The sequence below is a fragment of the Syngnathus floridae genome, chromosome 5, assembly GCF_059516105.1.
Source record: "Syngnathus floridae isolate MCC-2025c chromosome 5, RoL_Sflo_1.0, whole genome shotgun sequence".
Taxonomy (NCBI): domain Eukaryota; kingdom Metazoa; phylum Chordata; class Actinopteri; order Syngnathiformes; family Syngnathidae; genus Syngnathus; species Syngnathus floridae.
In genome coordinates this window covers 2,981,668-3,004,614 of record NC_142417.1, presented here as the reverse complement: position 1 = coordinate 3,004,614, position 22,947 = coordinate 2,981,668, and the positions used below count along the sequence as shown (strand labels likewise).

At 42.6% G+C, this 22,947-nt stretch overlaps 2 protein-coding genes across 4 annotated transcripts; both read right to left on the bottom strand.

Annotated features, from left to right (window-relative positions):
- Positions 1-2,695: 2,695 nt before the first annotated feature.
- LOC148397447 (somatomedin-B and thrombospondin type-1 domain-containing protein) lies at positions 2,696-12,411 on the bottom strand. 2 transcript variants are annotated; one of them, XM_088376985.1, is made up of 5 exons: positions 11,932-12,411; positions 6,551-6,736; positions 6,183-6,273; positions 4,531-4,689; positions 2,696-4,400 (listed from the first exon to the last, which is right to left on the bottom strand). In XM_088376985.1, exons 1-5 carry the CDS (start codon positions 12,185-12,187, stop codon positions 4,295-4,297), a joined length of 798 nt encoding a protein of 265 aa, XP_088233111.1. In that variant the 5' UTR covers positions 12,188-12,411; the 3' UTR covers positions 2,696-4,294. The 2 variants fall into 2 exon arrangements, with proteins under 2 accessions (XP_088233111.1, XP_088233112.1); XM_088376986.1 differs by having other exon boundaries at positions 6,551-6,733.
- A 633-nt stretch (positions 12,412-13,044) lies between these two features.
- On the bottom strand, positions 13,045-22,868 carry LOC148397446 (tricarboxylate transport protein B, mitochondrial). Of its 2 annotated transcripts, XM_088375494.1 has the most exons (10): positions 22,701-22,868; positions 22,378-22,510; positions 18,366-18,473; positions 17,818-17,917; positions 15,621-15,759; positions 15,463-15,547; positions 15,256-15,360; positions 14,930-15,045; positions 14,783-14,856; positions 13,045-14,709 (listed from the first exon to the last, which is right to left on the bottom strand). In XM_088375494.1, exons 2-10 carry the CDS (start codon positions 22,487-22,489, stop codon positions 14,595-14,597), a joined length of 954 nt encoding a protein of 317 aa, XP_088231620.1. In that variant the 5' UTR covers positions 22,490-22,510; positions 22,701-22,868; the 3' UTR covers positions 13,045-14,594. The 2 variants fall into 2 exon arrangements, with proteins under 2 accessions (XP_088231620.1, XP_088231621.1); XM_088375495.1 differs by lacking the exon at positions 22,701-22,868 and having other exon boundaries at positions 22,378-22,694.
- Positions 22,869-22,947: the final 79 nt, after the last annotated feature.

Genomic DNA, 22,947 nt, shown 5'->3' with positions numbered 1-22,947 from the left:
TTTTGTTTTTACAGCCCTCACACAGGAAGCTCTGGCTCTCTCGCTGGTGGGGGCCTCATTCGACAAAACGCTGACTGACCCCCCCACCGAAATAAGCCTCTCTGGCGATTCTCCAAGATATATACAACACACATGTTGTTTGCCTTCTTTCGTTTATTTACGATCTTCGTTCATTCCTCCCAGGCTCGCCTCCATCACAAAGCTTCATTAAGCACACCAATTAAAAAAAACAAGGAGGAACACTGTTTTTTTTTTCTACTTGAGCCTTGCTGGGAATTATTTTATCGCTTATAATACTCTGTGATGGTAGACATTTCTTCATTATGGAATGATCCTAAAGTGAAGTATATTGACGACTCGTTCTAATTTTGTACTGCACAGAAAAATAAAAAGTTGATATAGTTCCTAACTGTCACACAACTATATAGGTAAGTTATGAACAAAATAACAAAACTAAAATAGAGCAAATCTACCTTTTGAAGACTTTGTGGGGAATGGATGAAGATTGAGGTTCCAACACTTTAAGATACATACTAGTTATTATGATAAACTGCTTTTTATGGAGTTTGGGGAAGGCACATGTCAAGGAGAGACAATGCCAGCTAGCACACAATGGGCATCTGTTTTGAATAGTTTAAATCAAAACCAACCTTTCTGTCCTTAAGGAGGACCCGTACATGAGCCACATGGATCTTAATGATGATTTACAGAAGTGATGATGAACTGAATAAAGTCACTGAATCAGTGTTTTCTACATTTACAGAGCTCCAAGCGCGCGTTGCTCTTGGCACGGACGTGTTACATTCTGTACACCTCTGCAGTATTTTACATGCCTTGATTGGCTCTTGGGAAAAGAATAAACAGCTTCTAATAGTGTGTTTTAGGAAGTGAAATGGAAGTTGGACAAGTTCAATAAAGCATCAGTGTGAAACCTCATATATTTAGACGCCAACATATTCTCGAAAGTTACTGCATCTTACGCTTCCTTATTTTTTTTACAAGGAGTATTATCCGTTCGGTGACTAGAGAAGATCATCAACAGGTCTGATGAGACATAATATTTTGCAAAGACAATTTAATCCGTGCTTTGATTTATTTGACGGGTTCCAGGTGAATTAGGTAGTAACAGCAGATAGTTTCAAAAGTTGTGGTCAAAAGACATTAAGTGGGGGTGGCTGCAATACAATATGTGTCCCGCAGAGGGCGCCAATGTGCTATAGTTGAGTATTCTATTACAGAATCTATACTGGACTGACACCTGCACACAAAATTGGGTTTGTGTTGCCAATAAATTGCGTAAAAAGCTTTGAATTACATAGGAGTGGCAGAAAATATCTTTAATTTTTTAGAATGATCCTACTATTAGAAAACACAACATGATTGATGTTTTTTTTTACATGACAACCAGCAAAGGTTTAGCTCTAAGGTCTCATCTCGACATCTATTCATTATCATTCTTGTGTGTCAGGAGCAGCTGGCAACGAGTGGCTGCAAGCCTTCATTTGTAGGACTGTTTAATTACGCTCAAGCCTTTGCTAAACACACATAGCGAACCTGACGGGGGACCGGCTAAATTGAGGGGCCCCGAGCTGAAAGGCCCCTCTAACAACATGTCTGCTAATGCAAGCAGGTATTGTTAATATTGATGGCTCGGCTGTGCTGTTCACAAGGCAACCGCAAGTTAAAACCATTTGCAATAACCCCCTCCATTGCTGCTGTTTCCTTTCAAACACCCCCTACAAGAAGTCAAATCCACCATATTAAAATATTCTATTTAATTAGACGTGGTTTGAGAGCATTTACAGCAGTTTCTTTTCCTTCCACAATGCAAAAAAAAAATTAAAAAAATTGGCCAACATTAGGACCACGTTTGTCATTTTTCATAGTCTCTTTTTTGAAATGTAAATATTTTGGAACTATTGTACTTGTTTGATTTGGTCAAATTTAATCAAGCTACAGTCTGTGTTGCCATCTAGTGGTCAACAGTGGAACCCAAAATGAACACATGGCAGAACATTGACTTACTGGACTGTTTAATCCGGACAATGACATTTAAAGTCAGCACAATACAAATATGGCAGCTGTAGTAAAACTGCACTCATGCAAAATTAGTTGTATATTGTTATATTACAATTCATAAAAATATTACAAAAACACACACAAGGATGGACAGATGGATAGAAGGTGATGGCGAGAAAGAGGTGATGCAAATACAGGTGGTGACTACTGTCATGGCACAGCCACCACCAACAAAAACAATAAACGGAAGTCACCCCCTGAATGCTTTCCCTTCACGCCGTGCGCGGGGTCAAGAGGCCTTTGAACAGCTGTCTTGTCAAAACCAAACAGTGTCACAAAGGCCGCTGGTACTGGAATGCCCCCCTTTCACGCCGCCTAATCCCAGAACACACTGCTGTCGGAGCCCATCAGGCAACGAGCCAGAGATGGGCCTTCCTGCCCTTTGGAAGGCGGGTTAGCAGTAGTGGTTCAGGGGGAAGGGGGGGGGGGGGCTGAGGGTGCTGGTGCAGAAAGAGAGAAGAGTTGTGCTGACTGAGGCCAGTTGTGTAGTTGTCAGGTAAAGATTACTGAAGGAGGTGAAGTTCAAGTGGATGAACGAGCAAAAACAAGCAGGAGTGAAGACAAGGTCCCTTTAAACCGAAAACGTTCATTCGCTCAGAAAAATAACTCACAGAGGTTTCCAGGCCAAAACAACAACAAAATATACGACTCGTTTATTTTCACTAATGGTCAGGGTACAAAGGATTTCTGCGCTGCGCTAACAAAGTCATTGTTTTATAATAAATAAACAAATACACAAATATGTAGCGAGAGAACAACAAATCACAGTTTTTCACTTTAAGGAACTTTCTGGTATGTGTGTAGGTGCGCGAGTATGTGCACACGCCCGTGTGTGTGTGTGTGTTTGGTATTTGGAATTCCTGCGCTTGAATGACCTGTGTTGTTCAAGTCAGGAATGTTATGTTAATCTGCTATTTCTTCCAAGGAAAAGAAAACACACACACACGCACGAACACAAAACCCCACAAGTATAGAGAAGAAGTGCTGTGTCTGACCTTTAAGTGTCATCAATAAAAAAAAAAATTAAAAAAGGTAATAGGCCTGGATGGTTTGTCTACATTTGCACACCGTATCCAACAGCCATGGCAGCCCTATTTCCACAATTAGGTGGTCGTAAGTGGTAAGCGGTGATTGCCATGGTTGCCCGGCAACAAAACCTGCCAGTACGTCCAGGCTGTCTGTCAATAGTGGGACGGAGTGATTATTTATTCAGCCGCATCTTACACTTGCCGACTAGCACTCTTGTAAAACTAACTAACCAACTCTTCGAATATTTATTGAGCCGCTGACAGCTGGGTCCGGCCGGCGTGGGAGCTTCACAAACGACATTTTGGGTAAATGAGGCTGCCGCGGCCGCCGGAAAGGTCGTGTTAAGGGTCAGGAAACAATATCGAAACACCTGAGAGATTGCTGCTCATTCCTGATTTTATTTTTTTTTTGCTTTTAGGTGATTAGAAATACAGTGGAACCTCTACGCGCTTTGAGCGGTGTTGATATCGAGATTCAAAACATAATCGCGACACGAGTTTTTGTCACGTTTTTTGTAAAAAGAAGTGTTCGAATTAAACAATAAAAGGTGTACTCACCCTTGATGGCCAATGAGAAGACATGGCGACGACTGTGGACTTGTTTTTCTTTTTTTTGTCATCATTATGTTGACGCTGTTCTCTGATCGTTCTCCCTTTGCCGATTTCGTTTTAGAGGTTCCACTGTATTGACACGGAGAGCAAAACGTTGGGCACTGAAGCAGCCAATGGGGTCGTAATGTTAGCGCAGTCGCTGCCGTTTGGTGTAAAATCACGTCGATACAAAAAAAAAAACATGTCGCTCCGTTACGCAACACATGGCGATCGAGAGTAGGAAATGTATAAAGCTAAATCATATATTTCTGCATATTTATACATTATTAAAACGCACTTGCATTTATGGAGGTAGATAGCAGGGAGGTGAAAATATACAGAGGTTGCTGTGCTTTGGAGAAGAAAAAAAATAGGTGGCGGTAAAATTTTGAAGGTTATTTGCAAGGTTAGCTGCGTGTGGAGTAAGCCATACAGTACAGAATATGAGGTGGATGATTAAAAAAAAAAAAAAAAAAAAAGTGGCAGGATGCTGCTGATCTCCTTGAGTAAACCCATCCGGGACTTTTTGCAGGACACCGTTTTGCAGGAGCTGTCGAGGACAACGCGGTGGCTCCTTCCACGTGGACGTGTGGCGTTCACACAAAGAGGACAGAGTAAGGGGGGCATCGGCAGACTTGGGACGAAGACTCTCGCACCCATGACCCGTGGCAGCCTACGGCGGAAGCTGCGGACCAGAAGGTTCTAGACAAAAAAAAAGACGCATCTCAAAACTTTGGACTACAAACCTTTTCGGTCATTTTTTTTTTTAGTCCTTATTCACGATGCCGATTTTATACACCTATCTTGAAAACGTATCAAGAGTTTGGTTCACCTGGTGCCCTCCAAGCCGTCTCCTCCACATCGCTCTGACTTGGACATGGCGTCACTCTGGCATTCTGCGCAAACCAGCCTCTCTCTCACCAGCTGGGCACTCCACAATTTCAGTTTGCAAGCCGCACTGGCTTGTTTCACCCTCAAATACACACAATAGCTGCAAAAAAAAATTTACACATAAGTGACTGAATGAATCAAGCACGTAAAGGTGGCGTTTTTCCACACACGACGATAAAAGGAGCGAGCGGTTGAACTTGGCACCAACGCAGCAAGCTGTGATTTAATGGCGCCCCCGGGCAGACAAAAGAAAAATGGAGGCTCCGATAACAGCGCAGCGTCATTTGAAGGTGATCCAGCGGTGTCATGTCACCTGCAGCATATCCTAATATCAACAACGCTCGGCAGACAATAATAACGTGTTCTCTGGCAGACGCTTTGTACTCCTACTCTGATTTGTTTTGTCTCTCATTCAGTCATCTGTCGCAAAACATGGTCCCTATTGCTCGGAGAAAACACTTTTATTTCTTTTTTTCTCCTTTGTTGAAACGTCTATTCTGACAAGGACTAAAAAAATGAATAGTCAAGTCTTATTTTTCGTCAACTGCATCATCTGTAGCGGAATAGCTGGAACACATAGCGGCTTTTCTGGCTAAGAATTTTTTATTATTTTAATTTTTTTTATTTTATTAAATTGATGAAGGAATAAAGTTAGAAGAGAAGAGGAGAATTTTAAAACACCTTTAAATAACACAAAAAAAATGTATTTTTAAAGAATACGTTTCACTAATAATGTGCTAACAGCCACTATTAGTACTAAAATTTTAAAATTAATATCTCATTTTTTTCTGGTAATATTTTGACATCCGTCTCAGTTTCATTCGTGCAATATTTATTCTATTAGCCTTGTAAATTTCAATTTAGTCAGGAAAATATCATTTTTGGAATATTTGATACAAATGAACTATGCGATTGAATTTTGCGCACACAACTTGATTTAAAAAAAAAAAAAAAAAAAGAAAGAAAAATCCACTTGGCTTTAATCCTGATTGGTTTCTTGAAAACAAGCTCTCTCTTTTTTCCAACTCCAACAATTTGCCAAATGTTGGCTAAGTTGACCGAGAGGCTAATTCCCTCCCATCTTTCCGTAAATCAGATTGCGTCACTGACGTTCCAGCTTATTATCTATGTCAGGTTCCTGACAACATCAGGGACCTTCTAATGCACCGGAGGAGGCTTTTAATCCCTTTCCTCATCCATGAATGTCTCATTTTCTTGAGTAATGTGCGTCCAAGGCCCTGATAGCGGGGGAAAACACGCGAGTCCAATGTCACTTTTAATCAGCTTCTTGGAGAACGGCCATGACTTTACATCCTGCTCTCTGAGAACATCTGCAATCACAGCAAAGACCACATCCAAGAAGGACGGCTGTACTTTCTTTTTTTTTTTTAAATCTGGATTACACCAGCTTTATCAGCAAAGGTCAGTTCACGATGGATACTGTTCATTTTGCAGTCAAAGCAAGCTCAAGGCTCCAAAGAAGAAAAGCATCCTTGCTTCTTTCTGCTAGACCAAAGCTCCTCACCAAGTGCAGTGCGAAAAGGAGACATAAATTGTTTATATGCAATTCAGACAGAAGCTCATCAACCTTACCTGGCCTTCTCCTCCTTCACCAGCATGTGAGGCCTCCTCCAAGGATCCTTAAAGTTCCTCTTGAAGGAATCCGGAAGGATCTTCGCCACGTCTGGAGGTGGTGAAGGAGATGGCGGAAATGCAAAGAAGAAACAAACAAGGCAATTTCATCCGCGACTTGGGATTGAATTGTAATTACTTGAACAATCCTCATTTGGATTTTGGGAATAATTCTGCCGCCTGAGTTGTCAATGTTTATCGAGAAGTTCTGCACATTCCCGAGGAAAATGATTCAACTCAGCTGCGGCCGATACGGTAAATGTGTAACAGAACTAAACATCGCCCAAAGCAAAGCAGAGCATTAATACTTAACAGAGCGACCGGCTCACCTTTCGCCGAACTGCATATCTGGTTGTTTCCGAAGCAGCCGCGGCGCTGTTTGAGATCCGGGCAAGGCGTCCCCCCGTTTCGAGGCGGGACAGACACTTGGCGACTCCTTTCCGTGCTTCCCACCCCGCACGGAGACGTACACGGTGACCAGGGACCCCAGGAGCCCACCCCACAGTCGATGGCTGCTAGGGAATCGCATGGAAACAGAGATCAGTAAAAAATGGACACACTCGAGGGCTTGGGAATGAAACGTCTAGCGTGTGTGTGTAGTGCTGAATGTTGTAATTGACCAAATAAGACCCTGATGGTGAGCACACTTGAGCACACAGCAGCAACAATCAGGCCCAATTAACCAATTATATCAATCCGAAGAGGAAGTGGTATTGATCAAAGTTAAGCAGCTCCAGCGGGAAATCAGCGGCATCCGACCAGGAAGTACGCACGTCATAAACACAAACGAAGAAGGTGAGAGGAGGTTCACAATGATTGATTTTTGTGCTCCTGGTTTCTTTGAAAGTGTGTATTTTTTTTTTTTTTTAAACTTGCTGGATTGTTTGTACAACCAAATTTCATTCAGGCAATAATTTCAATGACCTATTTTAGATCCGATTGGTCCGATCAGAGGTGAAAATGATCCATCTGTCATTTCATCAAATTGATAGTCAATCTTAATAATTAATCTTAATTATCTTAATAATTATTTAATAGAATGTGATGCCAATTAAATTAAAAAAAAATAAAGTGCATTAGGGTAAAATCACTGTGATAAATTTCTCTGAGCAGCAAACGGACAATGAGGGGAGCAGGTGCATCCGGGGGAAGGAGAAGATGAAGAACCCCAAACTATGGAGGGACTCCCCGCGTGACCACTCCATCTTCATTGTGTGTGTGTGTGTGTGTGTGAGAGCGCTTTCAAGGTGCCGCCACGCTCTGTTCATTCCCATGGTGCTGTCAGGGGGGCGGCTGTCTCGGTGACACAGCCAGTCCACAAAGCCACTGTGGAATCTCTGCATTCCTGCACATTAGTGCTGCCCACCTGACACCCGGCTGGCCGTCCGTCCGTCCGGCCGGCCGTCCGGGTGCCTTTCCCAGATCACCTCACAGCACACTCATTTGTCAGAGCGCTCGGGCTCATTCCAATTGCAGTCATCACTGGAAAACACACTTGTACCTCCATTTGGATTCATCTGGAGCCAACTTGCTCCTCATTCTTCTTCTGATCCAACACACACACACTTTGTTTCTCTTCACCGAGGGCCACACGGCCAATTAGGGTCTTTGGTGAAAAGGGCGTACGATGAAATGGATAGGGTCGGCGAGTTCCCGCACTCCAGGAAGGGGGTAGGGGGGGTGAGCCCACCTCCCCCCCAACCCCCCTGCACCAGCATGGCGCCTTGTGAGCCAGGCCCACCGGAGGTCAGGAGGTAATTGCCTAGCCGCGGTGGTCCTGCGCTCTGTTTCTGGTACGAGCAGTGCGACAAGAGACAAGAGTCGCCACCCACGTGATAAACCCTGCTAACAGTCTGACCCGCCGCTCGGCTCACGGCCACCACCTCTGACCTCTCACCCCGCGTGGAGAAAACAAGTGGTTTTTGTCAGCGTGTCAAGCACCCCCCTACACTCTCCCAAAATAATTAGCCCTCATTTGAAACATTTTGGCAGCACGCTCTAAAACAAATAGGTACATTTTGTTTGCCATGAGGGTCCTTCCAGAATTGGAGAACATACAAAAATAATAATAATTAAAAGAAAAATCGCTCCACAAAATATATACAATTCTTATGAAAGTTATGCTTGACCTGACACAAATTATAACTCGCTGTAGTAAAAGTGATTCCCAGGAAATCACAATGTCCAATGCCAAATCATCAATGTTGCAATGTTAGTCTGACCTTATAGGTATTTTTATTAAATCCCATTCATTGCCCAATTAAATGCTTCATTCTTAGCGAGAAAATACTTCTGCTTGCTTAAATGTGCAATATTGTGTTCAGACACAAAAATACGTTTAAAAATAACGAGTTTTATTTGAGATGAACCAAAACACGACGCTTAGATAAACAAACTCAAACAAACGTGACAAGGCAAGAGTGTTTTTAGTCCGCACGGAGAGAAATAATAATAGAGGGTTGCTTCAGGGCACTTCCAGTAATTCTCCCTGGCAGAGGTTCACACAAACATTGTGAAATGGCAATTTTGTCTTCCGCCTTGTCGCAAACATCGGCAGTCGCACTTTGCGATAATTGTGCCTCGTTTCGGCTGGCTCTGCTTCCATTTTAGGTTGCCGTGACAAAGGCCTTATCGGACAATTTGCTTTATCTCCTTGTCCCTTAATCACCTTCTTCTTTCCCTCCATCTGTCCCTTTTTTGAACACCCCCTTCTCTGATGGGACCCAGATGTCCAGCTGTTCTCAGGAGGACAACAGACCCCCTAAAAAAAAAAAAAAAAATCCCGAGACACCCTCCCAGCCAGAGACACGGGGGCCAACTACAAGGCGAATGACAGGTTAGCACATACGTAAATGTTTCCTGACAAAACAACAAGACTCAAACCTATGTGAGGTGTGTTCAAGAACCATCGTGAAGGTTAGAATCAATCTCACCTTGGTTATGAGACTCTACAACTACTTCGAAGTACCCACAACTACTGCTCGACCAAAGGCTCCCATTAGGATGTTGAAAAAGTGTGATGCAATAGTGGCTTCTTGAAAACAAGCAAGCCGTTTGAAGAAATGAAAACAAAAAAGTGATTTTACAAGCAGAAACATGCGTGGAGCGCAGTTGGAGCGTGTAGCTGTTGGTCCAGCTGGCCCGTTTCAAGGCTTCGAGGTAAAAACATCCAAAGACGGGAACGTGTGGGATGGAAGGCAGGAAGAGCGAGGAGTCAACGTCCGGGTCAGGACGTGACAACATTTCCCCGTAGGGGAGAAGAGAAGCAGACGTGCCAGATGAGTGAGAAGTCAACTACCAGGCACCACCATTTTGTCTTGCATCACTGGACCGAGGTTTCGTAACAATTGATTCTGACACAAAAATCAAATCAGGTTCCTGGTCTACGTGCACACTGATTTATCAACTTATTCATTTGGATAATGCTAGCTACTAGTGCTAGCCGCTCGCTAGCCATGGAAACGAACCGGCTCGTTGCGAGCGTTCACATATCAACAATATATTAATCGCTAGGTCACAACTTAAAAGGTTTTCCCACCCTTGGTCCACATGCACACACAAGCATCGTAATGTCCTACTGCCAAACGAGTAACGGTGTCAAACAAGATGGCCGTGATGCCATCCAACTGAAAAAACAATGCTAGAGTTGCAGCTGCCGCCATTGGCAGAGCTAGGATTTTTTTTCCTCGAGGGGGCCAAGGGGGTTGTTTTTTACAAACCCCTTAATGTATTCAAAATACTGATTCACGATGGGTTTTACATGGAATATCTGGGCTGACACTTGGGAGTAGTCCAATCATATTTGGCGAAGGGGAGGCAGTGCCCCTCCGTACCACCCTCTAGCTCCGCCAGAGAGATGTTGATGAAGACCAGACCTGCAGCAACGGAATCTGATGAGTCCAGGTGGAGTCTCGTGTGGAACAGAGCCAAGGACATGACATGTAGCACACAGGAAGTCAAAGTTTTTTTTTTTTTTTTACTGTCAAGATACAGCAGACTATCTTATCAAACTCAAATCCTTGAGCAACCAAAGATATTCCGTCCATGGTTTAGGTGTTCAGTTTTATCACAGCTTCCTTCCAGATTATTGTTATGGCTCTATTTCTTTAATATGTACTGCTATCTTGGCATCCTTGGAAATGTAATGAGAATGTTGTTTTTCGGTTTTACAGTCAATTTCTGTATTTTTGATCCAGCATGGGTCAAGCCAAGGTTGAGTGTGCATACATAAAGGTTGTGTGTGCTTCCTTAACTAGAGGGGCTCGCCGGTGTTTTAAGACCGCTTGAAATCCACCATTGTTCCCTGCAGGTGCTTGTTAGTGAGCACTTAAGACACAACATACAGCGACACACAATCCCTCCAATGTCCACACAATGAGAGCTTTCCACACACTCCACGAGAGACGAGAGCAGCCCTCGCTCGCTACTTTTTTACCCTTCCCTACTGTAATCCTAACCATCTTTGGCCATATGTTTCCATGGCACCCGTGCACTCCTTTGTCCTTATATAGCATCAGTCAGCAGCATGATTTCAGCCTAATGACCCCAAACTTGCTTTTGGGCCATTTTCTGACTTTCCACGACTAAAATTGCATGCCTTCACGCACTGACATCAATGGTGCGCTGCATTTTGAACCGGTGCACCACATCGTGCAGATATTCTATAACTAGTACCACAAAGGAATTTTAAGGTCCCACTGAAAGGAAACAATGAGTGAATATTTTGTAATGTGGCATTTTTGGGAAAAAAAATACTGCATTTTGTCTTAGAATTGCAATATCACGAAAAGGTCTGATTTATTTATTTTCTTCAACGACAAAAGCAGACTATGGCCACAGAACATTTTAACAAGTGAGTATTGTGACATCATTTTTTTTCTTTGAAATTGTGACTTTTTAAATTAAAAAAAACTTGCAGTATGACACATTTCTTCCATTTTTTTCCAAGGCGAGTGGCATTTTGTACAGCCATAGAAAAGGCAAATGTTATGGATTAGTTTTACACCAGGTCTGATTCTTCTGCAAATCCAACAACGGTTTTCTTTTTTTACATTGTGATTGTGACATCATGAATGAGAAAGAAGGTTGATAACACACCTATTTTAAAATGTTAGCGTCGACATTGGCGATTTTAGAAACCTTTAAGCGACAGATATTTGAATAAAAACTATGATTATATTACAATACTTACCGGCGTATAGTCTTTGTTTTCCATGATTAATATTACAGTATCTTGATGAGTTACTTGCAATAATAATAGTAATTAAAAAAAAGAAATGGTCTTCTTCGTTTGTAATTGCATGGCTGTATTATACTGCCTCCTGGTGGCCAGATTGGGAACCCTTACGGTCTTATAATGCAGCAGAATTAGTTGTTCACACTTTATCATAGTTCTAATCATTAACATATACTTAATATTCACGTATTAGACTATCATGTTTTTATAATTTTTTTACTCGGCTTTTACAAACTGCAGTACTGTAGCTTAGAAAGTATTATTATGTAGTATTAGAAAATTATATAGATGGATCTTATTTTAAAAAAAAAGAAAGATTTAAAGTTATATCTAAAGGAACACTGTATATCTGAATTGAATTTCAAAAGTAATTTTTCAATTACATTTTTTTAGGCCTTTTAACACCGAATTGAACTTTTCAAATTGATGGCACAACTCTAGTAGTTCCGAAGTAAAAGTTTTTGGGCGACTCACCAGATATTAGGCACACACTCTGGTAGTCGTCGCAGCAGTCTCCGGTCTTCTGACAGTACGTGTCGCAGTAGCACACCGTCTTCCTCCGCGTGTACTCGAAGCAGTCGTTGTTCCGCCCGGTGCAACAGTTGGGGCTGTCCCGCTCCCGGCAGCCGGCCTCCACTCGAGGCACCGTCACCCCGCACAGCAAGGCCAAACATCCGCACAGTGACAGGACAGATCCGAAACGCGCGGAGCTCCGTTGGTGCGCACCCATGACCAAGGTGCTCCACGCGGCTGCACAAGATGACACGATTTTCTTCTTCAATCTAAGTTGGTGGCGGGGGGTGGAAAATGGTTTTAAATGGCTTTCCTCGTGGGTCTTGTTACGGGAAAGCGCCACACAGCATTGCGCTGCTCCGGGATGGGTGACAATGAGAAGTTAGTGATGCGTAAAAGTGGACCAAGAGCGCGCACCAGCTCTCCTCTATGCGCCCCTGGGACACGCCCCTTTGCAGCTATTGTTGCCTTTCCCAAACTTTTACTGTACCTCTCTCTCTCTCTCTCTCTTTCTCCCTCCCTCCCTCCCTCCCTCTCCCCCTCCCTCCAGGGTTTTTTACTAATATCAATTCGTCAGTAGGACAAAGTAACAAAGTCCACTTTGCAAAATGTCATTTAAATTTGTATATACGTATTCTCAGTGCAGGGATGCTTAGGAAATACTTTTCAAAATCAATGTGTGTTCATTCAGCTATTTATTTATTTATTTTGCTGACGCATTCAAATAAAGTGAACGAATTCAGGTGGGCCAACACTACAAAAGATGCTAATAGAAGAAATATAGAATATTAATGCATTTACATGTATAGCAATGGAAGACTCTCTTCCCAAAGGCCGGCTCGTCGGTTTGATAATGCCGACACTGAACGAGCCATGAGAGATTTTGCCCATTTTATTGGATCAAACATCTCTGCACCATCAGGGAACAAAATGATGATGGGATGAATGGAGGCTCCTCATAAAACCTCATTGTGTGCGGAGAGGAGCGCTCTCTCATCACTGGGTGAGTGCCAGAGGGAGATAATCGCTCCAGTGTTTGATGCACCACAAGATGAAGCTCTTGCTACATTGTCATTGGTTCTATTACAAGACTGTTTTTATTGAACACAATTCTCCTCTTTTCTTCACAAGACATGACAAAAAAAAAAAGCTGACAAATGACATGAACATCAGCCAACCGAGTTTGATCAAGTCATGAATTATTCCAGCATCACCCCTAACATACAGCAATTAACATATGTCAGAACAAGTTCTTTTTAAAAAGTAAATTTAAAAAAAAATGGTTTTAATCGACAACACATCTTCATTGAACCAACATAAAGGCTTCATGAAGACAATGAATCTATTTAACTGTACACCCAATGATAAAACAAAATAAATCACAAAGTACATTTAAGCATGGAGACATTTTTTTAAAATATAATTATTCGTCAGAAATGTTACACGAGTAATACTTTTCAAATCAGTCAAAGTGAATACAGTCATGGGTGAACATTTTTGGTTAATGTTAAAATTTAATTCAATCATGGTGGACTTTATCTTGGCAACGTAATTCAGTAAGCAAGATGACTGTTTAACAAACATGTTTGGAATTTCTTCGAGGTTTTTACACCAATTTATATTTCACTATAACGGGGTGGTCATGTTAAGATTGACAAGATTGAAAATGACTAATGATTCACATTTTAGCCTGAGTGAAGCAAGAAAATGATAAAAAAAAAAAAAGTGGGTTGTTATGTCATTGAAAACATCAGTCAGAGTGTGAGAGAAGACACTAAATACACTTTATAGTAATATTTAATCAAAAGGCACATGAGTGAACTATTTGAAAGCAACCTGCCAACCAGGCAGCGTCATGTTCTCATGACAAATTGAGTCGGAAATTTATATGACAAATTTGCCCTATTTGATCCGAATATAATATTTAAGTCAAGATGTAACTTTGCTCTTTTATTTTTGGTGCAATGTCCGACTACATTTTCACAAGAACCGCAACGCTAGATGAACAAGATTTAAAAAAAAACAATAAAACGTAAACCATAATCACCCTGCAGCAGCCTGCTCAGGTGAAAAGCACTTCAAGTTGCCTCTCAAGTTTCAAATACAGCAATTGGATATGGAGAGAATAGATTTTTTTTTAAAACTTCTTCAAACACATTTACATCTAGACTGGATTTTTTTTTTTTGAAGGGAAAGACGAGAACACAACAGCAAATACATTGTTTTTAACATACAGATATGAAACATTCAAATCAGTAAATATACGTACGTTAATCTTCTAAATATATTAATAATTAATTCATTATTAATAAACCGTATCTATATAAATTATCGTGTTTGGCATCTGACACAGAGATAAAATATATTTATACTTTAGAATGAAACAATCATGAATTAAAAAAACAGACATAAAAATAAGCAGTGTCTTTAAATAGTAAACTCATTCTATTAAAGGCTTTGTTTATGGATGCGACTGTAGTTTATACGGATGAATAAAAGTTATTAAGAGTCAAGTATCCTTCGAACAAAATTAAAATATGATCAAAAAGCATTAAGATTCAAGTTAATTCCATTTATACCCGATTGGGATGTGCGCTTCGGAAGCGGCAAGAGAAGCAGGAAACTCACTCCGTCTTCCACACTCGGTTAAGAACCTTGACCACCTCCTCGTAGATGATGAAGACGATGGCCACATCCAGACATACGCGACCCAGACGAGGAACGGTCCCCTTATAGAACCTTTTGATGAGAGTAAAGAATTCAAATTAGAACAGAGGGGTGTGTAAACTTTTGATACCCAGTGGCGACTCACGCTTTTAAGCCTTCGTGTCGCAGAATCTTGACCGCGCAGTCCATCGTGCTCTTGTACTTATGTGCTTCGAGACCCTTGAGAAGGAAACACGAGTTACGACAACTCCAACAAACACAAATGACGTCAATGAAGTTCGTAAGTTCGTACCTGCATCCTTGTCTTGATGACATCGAGTGGAGTGTTTCCAAACACGCTTGCTGCTCCAGCGATAGCTCCGAAGGATCCGGTCACCACAGGATTGATGGATTTATTGGGGTCATCACCTAGTGGCATGTGAACCATTCCAAATATAATTTAGTAGACTGAATTGTCAGAATTATGTTAAAAGAGAAAAAACTCAAAAAAAGATTAGGTATCATTCCTAATGTATATTTACACTTCTGTTATTTAACATTAAACTCCATTTGATTTACTTTTTAAATACAATAAATAGGAAATAATTGGTTAAATAAAGCACAGCGTGACACACTGACCTTTGTACCAGTTCTTGAGCGAGGTCATCACATAGAAGCGTATGGCCTGGTTGGAGCCCTGTTTAAGCACGGTCGCGGTGAGACCTTGGTAGGTCCCTCTTAAACCTAGTGAAGCATAAAAAAAAAGAAAATCCTCACAGTGGGATGTGGCTTCATGTGGTGCTGCACTACCGAAGTCGGCCACTAGAGGGCGCGTTAATCAGGTACCTTGAGCTCTGACAATCTCTCTGACTCCGTGATAGAAGCCCCTGTACTTGGGGTTGGCTGAAGTCTGGTCATGGATGAATTTAACCTTGACGAGGAAAAAATAAATATATTTTGTCACGCCATTTGAGTTATTACCACTAAATGCGGTGAATGCACACCTTGATGGTTTCCATGGGACAAACCACCAACACGGCCTCCATCACGCCAGCTCCGAGTCCACACAGCAGCCCTCGAGTGCTATCCAGTCGACCCGATTCATCCTTTGCTCGGTTACTGAGGAACTCAAATACTCCAAACCTGACGACAAACAAATGTAGGTTTCACAGAACAGCCCCCGAAAAACATTACGAGCAAAAACACCCACTTAGCGTCGAGTCACTATTTAATAAGGTTCGATATGAGCTGTATAAAAAAAAAAAAGTGCTGCACTGTAAATCTATTTAAAAAAAAATGGATGAGGGGGAACAGATTGATGTTGTTTCCTTCCACTCAGCTTGACTTGTTTACTTGCCATCCTAATAAGTGTCCCTAAAGTCGTCCATAGCCAGCGTTTCTTTTTAAGTCCATCTGCCAGGTTCTTGCAGAATTTTCCTCAGCTCATTAACTCTCCACATCTGCTCTTCTGTCGCGCTCGTCGTCACATTTGCAACTTTCATACCTTTCCCCCACATCTGGCAAAGAAAACAAAATGGCAGCGCACCTATTCCACTTTTTATTCAAATGGATAGTCAAGCTGTTTCCCGGCTGCCAACGTAATCGGCCAAGGCTTCCTTTCTTAGGATGTGCCGTAATAACCTGGCTGACAGTCCGAGATGCGTCAGAGCGCTGAACAATCTTCATTAGAGGGTCTTTGTACAAGGTCAGACAGCTTCAGTGAAGGGACGAAGGAAAGGAGCGGAAATGAAAAAATGCACTCAGGGCTTTAAAAACACCCGCACGATCGAGTCAATCCAAATAAATCAATACTTTCTGTCTTCACAAGGATAGCAATTTATTATTTTGTAATCATCCTAAATTAATGGAATGTTTTTCTTTTTTTTTTCCCGGTACTAGTTAACACCATAAAGTACATTGGATATAAAAAGTCTACACACCCCTCTTCAGTCGTCAATTCCTACAAAAACAAGAAATAATTTCCACCATTCATGTGACCTACAACCTGAACAAATCATTTTTTCTCTTTAAGAAAGTTTGTTTAAAAAAAGAACTGAAATACGTATTGTGGTTGCAAAAGTATGCACCCCCCTCTTAGAAGTGCAGATGTGGCTTTGTTCAGTCTGATTAACCTCAAATATAGTTCAAAAGTGTTTTTGTGCTGACTATTTTGTGCTATCAGATGGATGACTCATGGCTGGATGTCCAACGACACAACTTTGTCCTATTGTGCATTAAGTGTTTAAGAGAGCAGCCGGGGAAGGACGACTAAATATTGTGACAAATCAATTATTGAAGGGTAGAACAGGTCAGTTGCTCTCTCGTCCATCCTCGGCTCGGCCCGCCTTTCCGATGACCCGGGGAATAATCTTTGCGCAACACGATGGTGTGCAGGCAATTACTTAATGGGATGGGGAGGAGAACACGGAATAAAAGGGGTGGGTGCGAGACAGTGGGCGTCGCACAGTAAAGTCATTGAGGTGGATTGAATTGAACATAGGAGGAAAAAAAAAATACTTCTTCTTGGCTTGATTATATTACTGCCTAAATAGCATCATATGTTCCGTGACCATGCAGTCGACACACAATATTTGTCATCTGTAAAAATGAGCTTTATAAACCACCGCAATGACAAATAGTTGTCTGTTGATGGCGCCGCTCTTAAGTCAAACTCATTCTGTCAAAACGTGGTTCCCATATCATATCAACAAACTGACAAAGCCTCTTCTGGTCTTCCGAGACCCCGTCTGGCTTTGAGTGGCCGCTTGACTGCACCTGTCTCCATCACACGGACGGGCGCGACCCCAACACACACACATCGTGCAGGTATGCAAACAAAGCCAAATGAAAAACAGGAAAGCCAGTCCCCGCCCCCCTTGTGGCTTTATTTTGTTTGCGTTTGACAGGAGATAAATGTCACGGCTGTGCGTGAACAACAACACTATCGCTCTCGAGAGTGGCGGCGTGGCATTTCGGCTATGCGTGGCGGGTAATGGACTTGAATAATTGGACTGTGAGAGCAAACGCTTCCAGGTAAGCGACGGCAGCCTTCCTTTTTTTTTTTTTTACTCTCGCCTTCCAGCTGCAAGCTTCTACCACAACATGCAAAGCGGCTGTTGTAACGTCTCCACAATGTCTCGTGGTAATCATCTGAATCGGTTCATGAACGAGCCGCTTGTGTTTGGGGAGTTGATTGCATACCTGACTGCCGATTTGGGGATGGATCCGTACAGCAGCGAGCTGAGTCCTCTGTAAAGTCCCGGGACACCGTGACTCCGCACTGTCTGCCTCACGCAGTCACCTAAACAATAACACACAGATTGTTTTTGTTTTTTTTAATTTATCAGTAATATTGATTTATTTAAAATGGCCGTGGCGGCTCGTTCATTTCGTAGAGTCAAAATTTGCTAACTAGCAAACCTATTAAGCATTTGAAGAGTTGACAAGGAAAAGCTATCAAAGCTCCAAAGCAACGCACCAGTGAGCAGAAAAGGCAGCAGCTGTCAGGACTCTGGAGCGCTCATTAGCATGTTCCCCAAGATGCAGCACGTCAGAAGATAACGTGTGTGTGAACGTTCGTGTGTTTTTTGTGTCTTAAGCGACATAAACATTCACAGCAGGGAATTAAATTTGATAATGAGCTCCTGAGTCAACACAGCTACTTTGATATATTTGTTTAATACTGTATACTTTTTACGATGTTTGAACGGATACGGCGAAAACAAACCCTTATTTTTCCTTAAACTCACCAATTCCTCTGTATTTGGGAGGGTTGGCCTTCTCGTCCAGCTGCAGTTGGGTCTTCACATACTCGGTGGGGAAGGTGATGCAAATCTCGATGCCGCCAGCGATTCCGCCTGAAAATTCAACAACTCTTATCAAATCCCCCCCCAAAAAAGACGTCAAAATTGGCTGTTAGCTTAGCAGCCTTGCTTAGCTTAGCTTCAGGCTGTATGGCCTGTGCCTGCCTGCATGACAACAAGGTGCCATGACGTCATAGATGGTTGGAAAATGACTTGAGCTGGTTGAAAAAAAATCAAACCCACGGCCAAACCACTCAGAGCAGTCACACGGAGGACATTTGGGGTTTATTACGTTTGAGAATGCTTGGAAATATGGAAGCATAAATGGACACGGGGAGCTTGCCGTCTAAACCTCGCAATCCACACGGGAAGGAGGGAGGACACAGAGAAGGATGACATTAATTAAATCATGCAGCCTGCCGAGGGAAGGGGGGGGGGGGCTCCATTACACAGCCCAAGACCCTCCATTAACTCAATGACACACACACAAAAACACAGACACATTATCTGCTGACACACACATAAGCAGAGAGATCACAAAATGTTGAAAATGAAATCACAACACGCAAGTGAATTCCCAATATTGTGACGTGGCTAAATCACGTTTGCTCAGCATATCGTTACCGCTATCAACTTAATCATCCCATCTGGAGGATGAACTGATTTCATTTAAGGGAAATCGATAAGAGAAGATGTCTGTGACTTCAATCCAATTAAGTGATGTGGTAAAAATAGACGCCAGCCGGTATAAAAGCCTCACATAAATTGTGAAGAGCCCAGTGCATTGAGTGAACTACTACGTGATCAGAATAAGCAACAATATTATGATTTTTTTTCGGAAAAGATTGCGCAGGTCTATTTATTTGGGTTCACAAAATTCCCATTCACAGTTTTTAGGCTGGTCCATTACACGATGAGCGGAAAACTCAATCATTTGGACATATTGTATAGCGTTCACGACACCAGTCCTGGAACTTTCCTGACATGGGAACCTTAATTATGTTGCAATTTGGATACATCTTTAATGACACCAGTCTTGGAACTTTCCTGACACACCCAACATACAAGCTCCCATTCCTGGAATCAACACGTTGGTGACCCTCGTGATGTTCGCCACCATAACCCGCCAGTCCCCAGAAGGTTAATACAAGCCACATGATGGTCCCCACAGTTTGTGATGACGTGGCGTGGCCTAATTGGGTGGCTGCGTCTCGGGAAAGAGAAAACAATTGAGCTCATTCATGAGCAGGGAAGAAAACAAACAACGTGACGAATGGTGTGAGCTGCCCACTACATGTGCTCTGCGTTTTCTATCTGGCACACAATCGCACAAACACACTGGAGTGCCAAACGTGGGCTACATGCGCCCAACGGCCATTAATCTTTATCGTCAACCTCTGCTGCTGCACCTTCCCATCCTCCGCTCGGTCATAAAATCGATGCGTCCACATAGATCCTTGACACTTGCTATTACGCCAGAAAAAATGGAAATGGCACTGGGAGTGATATTGCGTGCAAAGAGGCAGAGTTGAAAAAAAAAAATGCCTTGTCAGATACACACAAACAGGCCGTTTGGATGAGAAATGGAAAAATATCGGACTCTATCAATCCATCTCTAAACACAGCATAGAAGGGCTGCATTTAATTCTTTAAACCTACCAGCCAATTAAAAAGGAGCAATAGTGATTTATTATTAATCCACATGTTGCTCATTTCCAATTCTCTTAGGATGAGAATGGAGGAAAATGTTATTATGGTTCATATTTAACGGCGAAGAATAAAGCCAGAGGAAAGGCTTCCTATAAATAGATTCTTAATATTTACAGCGTCATGGAAGATGAAAAGAATTATTCATCTCTGTGTGGCCTTTTCGGCTTCCTATGTCCCGGCCGGCCGGGCAACGCTCCCTCCCCTCTTGGATCATGGATTCTTCTCGATGGCTAGTTGACTAGAATCGTTCTTTTTAGACGATCTTAAAAATCACAATATTGATCTTAAAAATCACAATAAATCACTGCTTTGATAAGATCATGGTCAGCGCGGTCAAGAGTTAACATAAAAAGGTCCACAACAAATAAACATGATTGAGCTGAGTCACTTCCATTGAAAATGGCCGACAAGCTTGCTTGAATGACGGCGCACGCTTTGACGAGCTCTCTGAGCCCGAGAGGAGACGAGCACTCAGGCTGCCATGCTGCCTGAGGGTGAACCCAGCACAAAAAAAAAATGAGGAAACATGGCATTTCCACAAAAACGTTTTTTCCATCTCTCACAGAAAGGCCAACAAATCTTAAGTCCATTTTGTTCTTCCGCCTCTCTGCCCTCAGGCCTGAAAGTCGCCCGCTCTTGTTTGGTGTCCCAACTTCAACCATCAGCAGAGAAGCTGACAGCAATGACAGCAAATGTAGTGCATTAAGACTTGACCTTCTACTTCTTGCTTTGACTACCCGGAGCCCTCAGGCATGCACTCGAAAGTCTTCTCCTTCCAAACAGACAACACTAACCGGCGCTGGAGAGGAGATGCAGCGTCATTCTCAACCCAAATCAGGTTTTATCTGGACATCTTGGACAGGGAGGCCCACAGGAGTTGCAACGCTGCTGCCGTTGCAAAACCGGACGGACAGTCTGGAAACGAGCTACAGCGAGAGAGGGAGGGGGGGCGACACGGGACCCGAGCCAGTCAATCAGGCTGCTCAGGGCTGGCGGCCGAGGGGGAGGGGAAAGATTCCCCACAGGATGGCATCAAGCAACATGGGCACATTCCATAGAAAGCCACAACTGTGTCAAGCGTGGACTTAGCAGATTATTAGGCACGCTAGCTAATAAAGGATCTGTATAGCAAAATGGAAAAAAACTAAAGATAGTCATGATGAGGTTCAAATTTGATTCACACCTATCCTTGACATATTTATATTGTGTCGACACACGCACGCAAAATCAGCATGTTCCTGCCACAAAGGAACCCCGCTGAAGTTGCCACTCCAATCACCTGGAAGTGCTGCAGCACACTGATCAACAGCACGGTGGGCGGTCTCCACAACAAGGACTGATGTGCACTTGACAAAATCATCATCCAAAACACTCATCTCTGTATTTTAAAACAATCTTCTTTGGCAGCAATGACAACACGTCATTCATTTTAGAGGAATGAATGCATCGCTCCAAAAAAAAAAAAACATGACAGACATTAAATCGGTAACTACCGAGTCCATTTGATCACTGTCGCTAACCAAAACAGCAGGACCGAGGCGTACCAAATGAACCGCTGTGAATTTCCCTGCATCATTTTAAAGATGATCTAGATACAGTGACAGCATCTGATTACAAAGATGATTACCATTACAGTCCAAAATTGTATGAGTAACATGGTCGGATTATTCAAAGTGTTTTTACAAATAAACTCCGCCCCCATTCGTAAATATCACCCCAGGAAAAAAAAACCTAATAACTGCTTCTTTGTCCAAGGGCCTGCCCCTCATATAATGCATATCACTCCTCTCTAAAAGCATTAAATGGCATCGTGCCCTTGCTGACGGAGACTGATACAGCATTTCATAAAATGACATTGTTAAATTCCGATAAAGCCTCCTGAAAAGACGCACTGATCCTTCTCTGAAGTGGATCGGATTGAGTGCATTTCCATTCATTGAAATGATTTGAGATATTAGCGTGATGGTGGAACGAAATACACTCTTATCTCAAGGCATTTATTTATTATTATTTATTTATGTTTATTTACCTCCTGGAAATATTGCGTAATTTAATTTGATAGTTTTGGCAAAAGTCTCAACCTAAGAAAAAACAACAACCCATCAAAGACAACAAACAGGAAAAAAAAGAGAGAAAAAAAGCAACTGGTACTTGACAGACTTCAAGGCGCTAAGTGTACTGTAAGTTATTTTATCTGACATTTTATGTCACTTTTTCGTGAGATAGTTTGAAAATGATTCTTACGTACCTGCCAGAATCGCTTTCCCAGGGTGGGTTAACTTGGACCTCCCTGCGGGCGCCGCCGCCGCCAGACACCTCGGTGTGTGGAAAGGTCTTCCACATGTCCCTTTTATCTCCATTTTGATTTTAAGAAGACAGCTCTGAGGAAAAAAAATGCCTGTCAGGAGTGTTAAATCTTTGTGGAAGCTGAGCCTCAAACAAGACCCAGTCCAACCACGGATGTACGTCGGCTGTCTCGCGCGCCCTCCCGGACTCAGGTGGACGCGCGCGACTGCTCCGTGCGCGTGACCACAATTGGACACGATCGTGTGGACTGCCGTGGGAACTTACAGCCCTGTAGGTTCCACGTGTCACCTCGAGAACGGAAAAGTAGATGAAGAAACCAGGAAGTGAGGAAACCGCGGAGGAAAGAGGCGCGTTCGGGGAACTTTAATGTCCTCGCGAATTGGTGAAAAGCGCGTGGCCGAGAAGAGAGGCGCGTGCGTGTGAGTGGTAGGCGGAGGGAGGGCGTGGCGCAGGCTTTCTTTTTTGCTCTTCAGTTACAGCGAATTAAGTAAAAAAAAAAAATAAATAAATC